The sequence below is a fragment of the Lacerta agilis genome, chromosome 9 (assembly GCF_009819535.1).
Source record: "Lacerta agilis isolate rLacAgi1 chromosome 9, rLacAgi1.pri, whole genome shotgun sequence".
In the NCBI taxonomy this organism is placed as follows: Eukaryota; Metazoa; Chordata; class Lepidosauria; order Squamata; family Lacertidae; genus Lacerta; species Lacerta agilis.
Window position 1 is genome coordinate 9,445,690 of NC_046320.1, and position 11,798 is coordinate 9,457,487.

Genomic DNA, 11,798 nt, shown 5'->3' on the forward strand with positions numbered 1-11,798 from the left:
GGCAGTGCATAATGCATGTATCTCCCCTACCCAAGCTGGAAGCAGGCTGCACTGATTTCAAGATAAGCGGGGTTGAAAGGCACTGCAATATGAAATACACTGCAATATTAACATACATTTCCTTTCCTCATTAGGGTTGTAACAGCACCACTTACATCCAAGATGCTTTCCAGTTATTGCTTCCAGTTCTCCAGATCTCTCATCTCCAGAATGACTGTTCAGAAACACTACAGTGACCACTTTGCATTTAAAAGAACCATCAGCCTAATAATGTCTTGGTTGTGTTTACAGTTCAAAAATATGTCTGATGCCTTTAAAAGACACTAAATGCAATTTTGCACATGCAGAATGAGTAACACTCTTGTATTTAGGTAAACCTATTTAAACATACAGTTTCATAATAGGGGGGGGGGAACTGTCATATTCCTTGTATTAATTTAAGGTAAAACGTGTTTATTTCTGTTTTATTGGTTGAACTTCATTTTGGGATATTGCTGTACTAACTTGCATCCCATTTTGAAACATTTGCACAGGCCTATTTGCCCAGGGTGCCAGAATGAAGTCTCCTGGTCCAAAACCAGTGTAAAGAACTGAGGCACAGTTTGTTACACTCCAGGCTAAGTAGTCTGGGGATTCAGCAGCTAGTAGGGTAGCTGTTCTCTGCATGTGGAAATGTATGCATGAAGGTGAGGCAGCATCTCCTTATTTAAGTTCAACTGCACTTTTCCCATACCAATAGTATCATGTAGCTTAAATGTAACAAAAGTTTTCTTGCCTTAACAGAATCATGAGAGCCAGTGTGGTGTAGTGGTTAAGAGCGGTAGACTCGTTATCTGGGGAACCGGGTTCGCGTCTCCGCTCCTCCACATGCAGCTGCTGGGTGACCTTGGGCTAGTCACACTTCTCTGAAGTCTCTCAGCCTCACTCACCTCACAGAGTGTTTGTTGTGGGGGAGGAAGGGAAAGGAGAATGTTAGCCGCTTTGAGACTCCTTCGGGTAGTGAAAAGCGGGATATCAAATCCAAACTCTTCTTCTTCTTCTTCATGAACTAATGACAGTGCTTTTTCATAGATACAAAGTCACAACCTCGTCATTTAGATTGCTGATTCATTCAGAGGCCAGCATGAATCAATGATAGCATCCATCCATTCATGCTTGTATGACAACCATTGTGCAGAATACAACATGAGATTGTCTGCACTCCCTGGTCTGGTCCAAGCTTTCTACTGCTGCTTCTCCCCAGTGGCAATCTCCAATATGTAAGTGCTTTTTAGAAGGGTAGCCATGCTAGTTTGTTGCTGCAGAAATGACAGGGGCACTGTAAAGATTGACAAGTTTATTATGACATAAGCTTTAATGGGCTATACACTACTTCATCAAATGTGTGAAGATATACACATGGTTTTTAGATGAGAGAAAAGGTTGACAGTGGGGTCAAACAATAATGAAATGCAAAATGTGTTGTCTGAAAATTCAATTAAGGCATGAATGTGTGCAAAATAAGCACACTACAATTCGCAACAGCAGTAAGTGTCTGTGGCTGCCAAACAGTGAAGTCCACCAATTTCCACGTGCTACTCTGCCATTACTATTGACTTCAGGGTCTTTGTGGAAAATTGTGATTTATCACTACTGTAGACATAGTGATAGAGTTTGCTGCCTCAAAGTGGAGTGCTGCTGTCATATGCCAAACCAGTGCATTATTTATGGTAGAAGTCCAGTCTCTGGTTTAGACGAGGCTGTTCAGAAAACTAAACTTACTTGCAAGTATGGTGCCTTCCATTAATCCAATTGAATAATGAGCTATCATTTTGTTAAACACGACTTTTTTTTAAAAAAAAGAAAAAGGTCCAAGGACAGATTGTTTGTTTGCGTCCTCACCTACCCAACTTATTGACAAATGACATTTTCTCCCCTGAAAAGTATGTGCATATAATCATTTCTAAAAATTGATATTTTACATCAGAAGCAGTATGTTAAGATTTTATGTTGCTAAAATTCACAAACAATTTTTTGTTGCAATTCTCTTGTGATGTATAGCGCTTATTGCATCCTGCATATGGGATTCTCCTTTCATGTTTTATCAACTAATATAAACATCAATAAAGCTAAAGACAATGTTTGCATCCAGTAACTAACTACATTCAGATTATTGTAAAAGTTGTATCTGCTTTCTTCTCTACTTTTCTTGCTGGCAAATTCTGGTAAGAGATTATCAAAAGACATTTCTCTTGTAAGATAGCGTTCTGTAGAGAACAGATACAGCATTGCTGACTGTAATTAATGACAATTTGGAGAATCCTCTTTCTCCCTCACAATTTGAAATGGGCAGGGCTAGTTAGATAAAGGCAGAAAGCTCCCAGATCCTTACTGTAAATTATCTTCAAGGCAGCAGCTTCAGATCCTTCACATTCCTCAGCAGTATCTAAGAAGTGAGATAATTTCTTTTAGCTTAGTAGACAAATTGAAGGACTCACAAAAGCTTCTGCATACTTTTCTGCTATACAATGATTTTTGGGGGAAGAAAGGGCCAGCCTTGCCAGGAATCCAAATAAATTCACCACTTCAGTGTAAGCACAAAAGCCCTTCTCCAGTTCTATCTGCCCCCCCCCCCCAGTACTATCATATGTTTCCAAACTGAGTTTGCCTCTGCCATTAACTTCTAATCACTTTTTCCATCTGGGAAACTAATTTGTGTCTCCAAGCTGTTTAACTTTCATCCGAATATGAGGCTTCAATACTTATTTCCTTTATGTCTTCAGTTTCTTGAAAGGTGATGAAGGAAGGGAAAGCATCCCCCCCCCCAACATAGCACCAGGGCATGTTTTTCATTGGCACAGACAAATCTGTGAAGGATTTTTTTTGCCAGAGCGCTGCCATAAATGAAATTTGAAATATGTGTTGTCTTAACCAAAGAGTTTGCTTCTAACTTAACCACCACATCCACTTTGGAATAATCAATGATATTATGTAATAATAGAAGATAATGTTTGTGTGATATCTTTTGTGCAGGACCATATGGTTTGTTACCAGCTTTTCAAGATAATCCTTGGTGTGGTAGTAGTAGTATTATTTTTTTAGACCATTGATTAATATTGGCTCGAAGTGTTTTCCATCTGTGAGCAGGCTTGCCTATGGTTGGATAGACTGCTGATATTAGCATTGTCTGCAGCTGCAACAATCATTCAAGAAGTTGTGGACTCTGCTTCCTTGGAGGTTTTTAAGCTGAGCTTGGATGGCCGTCTGTCATGGATGCTTTAATTGAGATTCCTGCATTGAAGAGGGTTGGACTAGATGACCCTAGGGGTCCCTTCCAACTCTATGATTTGCTCATGCTGACGTGGTAAAGAGACACACTCACTTATGCTGAAGCTGTTTTATGATCTCCACCCACCCCCCACTAGATTTATGGAGCTCCTTAGTGGGATTCAAGAGTCGAGAGAGAAAGTTCGTTTATAGCCCATTTCTCAGCCGGAGTTGCTCTCCGTACAGCTTTCAAATTAGCAAAAATAATAGGACAATATCTGCCCACATGCTTACAGTCTTAAAGGCCATGGCACAAAAGACAAAAGGTGCAAGGAAGGAAGAGGAAAGCAAACTAACTCTGGTGCCAAATTCTTAATGTTGCAATGTTCTAATAATGATGCAATTTGGGTGGAAATTGGCTACTTGCAGTTAAAAAAAAAACGGGCCCTGGTAGTATCTGGGGAGCCAGCCTTCCTGTAAGTGGCCATTGCAGCCAAAAGTGGTTGACTTTGCAAGGTGGAACATTTGCCTTCAGGAGCCTAGCTGGAACTTGCTAGCTTCTTGCCATTCCCATCACAGCATGTAGAGTCATGGAGGCCCTGTTGATACCATCATGGCCAGCACAGATGATTCTGCAACTGTTACAGGGCAGATGGTAGTGACGGCCTCTACTAGGGTGTGGAGGGGCCCAGCCCAGGTGGTGAGATGTCAGTTTTATGCTGTCTGTTGCATCTAAAAAGTCAATAACAATGCAGCAGTAGTAATATTAATGTGTCTGCTCCATGTGTGAATCTAGGGCAATTATCGCTAGTGCCTCCTCTTTAAAAGGCCCTGACAGTGCACAAGTGGGGTTTTGCTACAATATTAGTCATGTTAGTGATATGCTGGGAAAGAATCCTCTTTGGTTTCTATGAGCTCATTCGGCGTGGAATACTCTTTGAGTTGAGTTAATCCAGGGAGGGAACGACCAAGAGAAGCGACGGAAATAGATTGCTTTAATAGAGGTGAACTTTTAACTAAAGGTTGTGCAGGAATATGTTGTAAGCCTTGGGGGACATTTTTAAGAGATGGTAGGAGAATTGTTTAAAACCATAGATTGCTTATTTGAAATGGGGCTTCCTGCAGGTTTTTCCGAAAAGGCTTAAATTATGCATGTAATGGGCTATAGCTTCGTCCATCGGGGAAAATGAGCACTGTAATACACTACTGAATGAAATGCAGAGCAAGCTGTCCCCATTTGATTCCTTAAAATGCATCTCCGATTACTCTTTGTGCAGGTACTTGTGCTAGGCAGCATTTATGCACCTAAAATCAATTAGTTCATTTAAATGTAGTTTTCTCAGTGCATAGTTGTGTACAAAATAAAATTCCTGATACAACAGCAGTGGTGTATAAATGTTTTAGGCTGAAATTCTATATACTGTAGTACACTCTTGGGCTGAGAGTTAAGTCCCATTTGACTTCATGGGACTTACTTCTGAGTAGACATGCATAGGATTGTGTTGTAAATGAATTAATCATTAAATAGCACTGGATTTGCCAACTTCAGAATACTTCCTTCCACATCTTATGACTTTTATTTTTATAATGACGCATTAATGGAAGCCAGATATAAAGAACCAACAGTCTGTGTGACCATTTGCCAACCTGGCTTAAAACAAGGACTCTCCTAAAATCTGTTTGAGAATTCATTTTAATTAGGACTCAGAGTTCACCTTTTCTCTAAGAATTCTTCTGCTCTCTTACTGAACCAAGTTTTCTCTTCTAATCCCAGTTTTCTGCCTAATCCACTAAAGTGATACTGAAATACAATTCCTGCTGATTTTGGTGCAGTTGTAAAGTGACTTAACTCTAAATGTTTCGTTTAGAATATCTTGCTTTATTAAACCAGTTTAACCCTTGTTTTCTACTAAAATCAGATTTTTGCTTGTTGCTATTTAGAAGATTCAAAATTGCTTTCATTACTAGTTTAGGACTCCAGCCCATTTGGACCACATCTCATGAAAACATTGTTGAAAAATAATGATAGCTGCGTGGGTCGTGTTCATCTTCCACTCATTTTAAAGGGGATTCTGCAGGAGAGTGTCCCAGTAGTTTATAGCTTCAACCTCTTCCTGTATTTAACATGCCATTTGGCTTGAATATCGAGGGGTTTTTTTTAAAAAAAAAAAAAAATCGCAAATATGCAGGAATTCTGGGACTGTCATTAAACCTGATGATCTTAAAGTGGTTGTCTTAAGGCAGCAGATCACAGAAAGTGTTCACCTGGGGAGCCTGTATAGCTGCCAGGAAAGAGTTCTTTGCATCCAGACTATTATTTCATACTTCCTGACAAGGTCCTGCCTATGGATAGAAGCTTAAAGATTAGTAAAATCAGTTTTTGTTCCACAGCAAATATCTGCTCCTAGGGGCAATTTTCATGAAGAGACTGGCATGACAGAAATGATGATGATAATGATGATGATTATTTTAAAATTTAATAAATCAATGTTAATAAATATATGAAAATGAGATCATGCAAATGGAATCACTGAAGTGGAAAAGACTGTCCAGCAGGGACTGTAGAAGAATTGAGAGCTTGAAGCTGGAAGGGAGGCAGCCAGCATGGTACAACCCCCCACCATCTCTGGCCACTGGCTTTGCTGAATGGGGCTGGTGGCAGTTGTAGACCCAACAACATCTGGCCGGCACGATGTTGGCTACCTCTGCATTAGAGGGTCAAGGATTACTGAAAGAGTAAATAAGTGATCTTGACAAAGGGTCCTAGGCCACATGTTTGGTATGAAAGAATGAGCATAGTAACCCTATGAGGACAAATAGAAAAATATGGAGAGGCCTTGCGTGGAGCAAGTGGAAGATGCCAGCTGAGGCAGGGGATGAAAGAGATCCATACAAACCTGTGCATGGCAAAATGCAGAAAACAAGACACAGGGTAAAAGAAACTCAGGATCCAATATAAGTGGGAGGGCATTAACTAGTGCATCTTGCGGCTTCTCCTAGGCAACTTCATCAGTTTCAGAAAGCTATTTGATAAGCCATACTTAGGTTCAGCATATGTGTAGCACAAATTTTGTAAAGAACCCAATGGAACTTACTTCTGAGTAGATATGTAGAGGGATTGCACTGTTCATTAGCTTTCCTCCGTTTCTCGATTGGTATAGTAAAACACTCTTTTGTGCTGGCCACGTTATAGAATCATAGAGTTGGAAGGGTTCCCTGAGGATCGTGTAGTCCAGCCCCCTGCGATGCAGGAATATGCAGCTGTCCTTTATGGGGATCGAACCTGCAACCTTGTCGTTATCAGCACCATGCTCTAACCCCCCAGAATTTATGGACGAAGTTGAAAAGGAAATTTTTACTACGTATACTGGAGTCACCCACTGAACCGGGCGAGCTGTTTTTTAACTCAGCTGTGAAACCTAACATTTCCTTTTCCAGTTGTAATGAATGATATTGGCAACAGTCCTGTCTGCGGTTTTTCTTCTTTAATTCATGTTGTTTTCCAAGCAAGGCTTCAGTAACAACAGTGAATCTGAATGGCATTAGAAGCTTTGGCACCTTCTGGTTCACACAGCTTGTGTGTCTTATCAAGCGAAACATAACCTGAGCTCAATAAACCTATTTTATCAAGAACGCAGCAAATTAACTTTTCCTGCCTCCCAGGGGCTATAGAAATAAGCGTGTGGTAGACCATACATAGAGGATAATGGCAAGTAGTAATGATGATTATGTTTCATTCAGTATCAGAGGCAGTATGCTCTGAATCATTGCTATTTTTCTAGAAAAAGAGGTGCCAGACATGTTCTCTTATAATGGCAATAGTGCCCACCGGAGAGATGGCACAACTGAGTTCCAGTGATTTCCAGCTGGGGGGGAAAGCTCTGCCCCGAATACCAGTTGCTGGGGTCATGAGCATGAGAGTGCTGTTGTGCTCATGTCCTGCTTGCTGACAAATTATTTATCCATCCAGCTGTTTTGAAGATTAATACTCTGACTTTTGATCAAAATATCGTCAAGGTATTTTACAACAGATTGCAAAAATTCAACTCCATCCATACCAAAATAACCCAACAGCTCAAGTCTTTGAGCCATTGGATGAGGCCAGAGTATATTTCTTGGTAAATATCTCATCAAAATTCCACCACTTCCTTCTCATGTTCTTTCCCTGTATATACTGGCTCTGCTTATCCTAGTCTGAACATAGCCACATTTCATCATCGTCGTCGTCATTAATAATAATAATTAAATGTATATACTGCCCTTAATTGTAATATCTCAAGGCGATTCACAGAATACGATCTCAGGTGATACACAAAATATTCATTGGATGCCAGGACTGGACATCCACACTCCCATCAGCTCTGAACAGAGGAAAAGTGTCAAGAATTTCTCTCTGGAAGTGAGGGTGGCAGTGGCTGATGTAATGTTTTTCCTTTCCATTCGTGGGAGCAGGACTTTTTTGCAGCCAGAACTCACCGGAACTCAGTTCTGGCACCTCTCACGTGGGCACGACTGCCATTACAAGAGAACAAGGGAGTTCCAGCTCCTCTTTTTCTAGAAAAATAGCACTGCATGGGAGTGGCTGTTGATGACCATAGGTGCCATCTTCCAGGGGCTGAGAACCTTTCAGCCCCCAGAATAAAGTATTTGAACCAGCAGAGCGCCCCCCCCCCCAGTTAATGCATACACCACAAGCCCAGTACCTCTTGTTGCTCTCTGCTTGGAGCAGCCAAGAGGTTCTTGCTGCAAGGGTTGACAGCAGCAATAGAGCTGTGAATTTGTAGAGTGGAAGGGAAGGCTGAGAGGAGTTTGTGGTCCGTCCCCCCCACACATGCTTTCTAGCTCTGTCTCCATTACTAGAAAAGAGAAATGGAAGTGAAATCAGAGAAGTCAGTGAGTCCAGGCTAAGGAGCACAGAACCATGAGCTCTTCGGTGGAACACCAACAACCTGAGAAGTGTTGGGACAGCCACACACCCATCCACGGCAAAGGTAGGCAAAAAAGAGCAGCGCAGGTTCCATCAGATAATATTTCGTACCATTTGTGTGTGTTCCTATTTCCCTTGCAGGAAAGGGAGTCTATAAATGCAATAGATGAAAAAATAGATTAAGGAGGCCAAGGGAGCAGATTTGGGGGATGTGTGTGTGATAAGGTGAGGGAGAAGAGAGTTTCAGTTTTATTCAATTGACGCCCTTTGTTGTTGATGATGTACTATGAATGCACCATTTTGTGGTCCTGTCCTTTTTTCTTCTCCCTTAGGTGGGGCAGCTATTTTGTTCTATGCCACTGACTCACCAACGGCAGCCATCTTGTGACTGACACCCATGGCGCTTTCTCAAAATTCTAAATTTCCTCACAAGCCCCAAACAGTTGGCACTCCCCATGGCATCCCAACAGCAACTAGAGGGCATCACTTTGATTAACCCTGTTTAAGACCTTTCTTGGTGCTTAAAAACCTTTTTGTGTTAGGGTTTGCTGTTGTTTTCACACACCGTGACTTGCTAGTAGGATTACCTATCTAACATTCCAATTTAATTCAGATAAGAGCTGCTGTCTGCTCTATCGGTCTCAAAAGGAATATCAAAGCTAGAAAAGGACTCGAGAGCTTTCTAAAAAGAATAATCTCTCAGCATGTCTTAATAGGACACTGTCAAAAATTCAGGCTGCTTTGAAGTTGCTAGAATCTAACTGCAGCAATCTAATCTTACTTAGATGAAATAAGCAGGTAGTAGAGAACAGAGGTAGGGTTTTTGCTTTTTTTTACTACTGAGAATTTGAAAGAAAACAGCTCTACTGAGCTATCAAAATATGCCATTTAATAACCATTGTACAGTCTTTAGCAGAACCTAGTTATATTGTGCACACTAAAAACACAGGACAGTGAACCTTTTACAATCCAGTGGGCAGGCAAAAGTAGACAAAGCAACAAATTATAGATAGATGATGATGATGATGATAGATAGATAGATAGATAGATAGATAGATATTATATAATGTGTGTGTGTGTGTGTGTGTGTGTGTAACTAGCATACTGCAGATATATCTATATTTTAAGATGTATTTTAATTAATTGATTGCCTGTTTTTATGTACTTATGTTCTTTGTATACTGTGTTAGCTTTATGACATTAGCTGCCCTGAGCCCAGCTCTGGCCGGGGAGGGCGGGTTACAAATAAAATAGTAATAGTAATAATGATAATGATAATAATAATAAATTGTTGCTGTTGTTGTCTGCAGTATGCTAGTTATACAGAGAGACACACCCTGCTTTATGCTTCATCCAGGCAAACAAGAAGCATGATAAGAGTTCACAGACACATTGCAGCCACACAAAAGAGGGTGAAGAGAAAAGCAAGGAGATGATAGGTGTGGCTTGGGACAGGGTGTGGCCTGGGGGATTCCCGGGGGCCAAAGAGAGAGGTCTAGAGGGCCATGCACTAGAGTAGAAATGTAAAAAGGAGGAGGAAGGGAAGCTAGTATCATATGATGGGAGGTGGGAAGGAGCAGCAAAAAAAAAAAAAAGAAATTATTCAATCTTAGTGATGCTTTGAAGTGACTGCATAGTATTGATCAGTAAGAGATAACTGTTCTTGAAACCCAGTGTTTTTGGTGTAATAATAATAATAATAATAATAATAATAATAATAATAATAAATATTATTTATACTCTGCACATCTGGCTGAATAGCCCCAGCCACTCTGGGCTGCTTCCAACACATATAAAAACATAACAAACATTAAACATTTATTTTTAAAAATGAAATCAACCCTGAGCATAAAAAGGGGGCAACATCTGGAATGTGCATAGACCGACCCTATACATGTCTATTCTGTTCAATGAGACTTACTCCTTAGTGAGTGTAGCTAGGAATGCACCGTATAAAAAATAAAACAGAAGGACAGAGAAATTGTGCTTTTGTAGGTCTGACTAAAACTGGTTTAAGATGTTAACCTTTCGCTGCATTTCAGAAGATCTTCTGAGCCGCAGCTCTTCAATGTACAATGTTCGGGGATTGTCCCAGCTTTTCAGGTCATCTTGGCAGCATTTATATACAGTTTTAAAATAGTCTTTATCAAGGATTCCAGTGGTGGGGCAGAAGGGGGGGGCAACACTATGTGAAGCCTGAGCCAATGACAGACTATTTCTAGATTTGTCCTCATCCCTTTCCTCCTCGCTGAGTTCTTCAAGGACAACACTGAGACTAAAAAGGAGGCAGCTGACAGGCAGTTCCGCCCCCTGAACTTGTAAGCAGAGTCACTTAAATAATGCAGATGGAGTCTAGAGAGAAAAGAAACGGACGATACGTTACAGGGTGAACTGAACAAATACAATTTGCACATCCTGCTTCTCCCAGGGCAATACCCTCCTTGCAAAACAGGCTTGCCAAAGTGTCTCCACAATCCTGAAGCCAGCACCGATTCACTGTGGAAGGATGTGTGGATCCAGAATTGGCCTCCACAGTCACTTACGGACACACTGTTAAGACCGTGTTTATGGAAGACCATCTTACTCGGCTACGAGTGATTGCCAGAGAAGAAAGAAGATGAATTATTATATGCCTGGCCACAGTGCTACTGTATTTTTCTAGAAAAAGAGGTGCTGGAACTCACTATGAACACTTCCCTTGTTCTCTTATAATGGCAATGGCATACACCTGAGAGGTGCCAGAAATGAGTTCCAGAGAGTTCTGGCTGGAAAAAAGCCCTGCCTTGCTAGTCTGCTGTTCAAAGATAAGCGCTCATCAAAAATCATCTGTACATAAGGCCTTTACTTTAGATGGCACATATGAAATAATGTCCAAAAATGTGGCCTATACCAAAATGTATGCAGCCCCTTCCAAGCATGTCTACTCCAAAGTAAATCCTATTGTGTTCAGTTGTGCTTACTTCCAGATAAGTGGGTAAAGATTCGCGTGAAGGCACATGTGAAGAACCAAATATGGATATGGGTGATCAGTGATTTCCCCCAGTGTTTTTGTAAGAAAAATGAAAATGCAGAAAATGCATTTCAAACTTGCCTGTGTAGATTTATTTTAATGACTATGTCCATTTCAGACTTAAGCATTCTTTAAAATATGTATTTGCCGCTCTTCTTATTAAATCTGAACTGCTAGGCATGGCATATAGCAATGAGAGAAGCAATTTCCAAATCTTCTGGAGGGAAAAGCCATATAAATGGAAGGGATTGGCGTTATGAAGTATTAACGGGATGTTAAATTGCTGCATATCATATTTGCAATGGGCAGTTTACAATCTGTTCATCCTGATGGATTTAGCACTAGGGAGTCTGAAGCCCTGGCTCGGCAATTTCTGTCTGCTGTTGGTAATTTATGGTGAAACTGTACCCACAAATAATGTGTCAGCACAGAATGAATTTGGGACCCAGCTCTGCCCAAACAGCTCCATTATGTTCTCAGGGGCAGTAATGAATGGGAAGTAAGGAAAAGTTGCCGTAGAGATAATGAATCTGAATACTAATGGCTTGTGCTTGCACAAAAATAGGATTGCAATTTATCAGGCGTTACCAAATCCATTCGGTGCCTCAAATGAGG

General features: G+C 40.8%; 1 protein-coding gene across 3 annotated transcripts in view; it reads left to right on the forward strand.

The window, feature by feature from the left end:
* Positions 1-467, forward strand: part of FAM114A1 (family with sequence similarity 114 member A1) — a 31,023-nt gene extending 30,556 nt beyond the window's left edge. For all 3 annotated transcript variants that reach the window (XM_033159823.1, XM_033159822.1, XM_033159824.1), the window contains one exon: positions 135-467. In XM_033159823.1, the coding sequence (XP_033015714.1) occupies positions 135-236 (102 nt within the window). In that variant the 3' untranslated portion in view covers positions 237-467. The remainder of the gene's footprint in view (positions 1-134) is intronic.
* Positions 468-11,798: the final 11,331 nt, after the last annotated feature.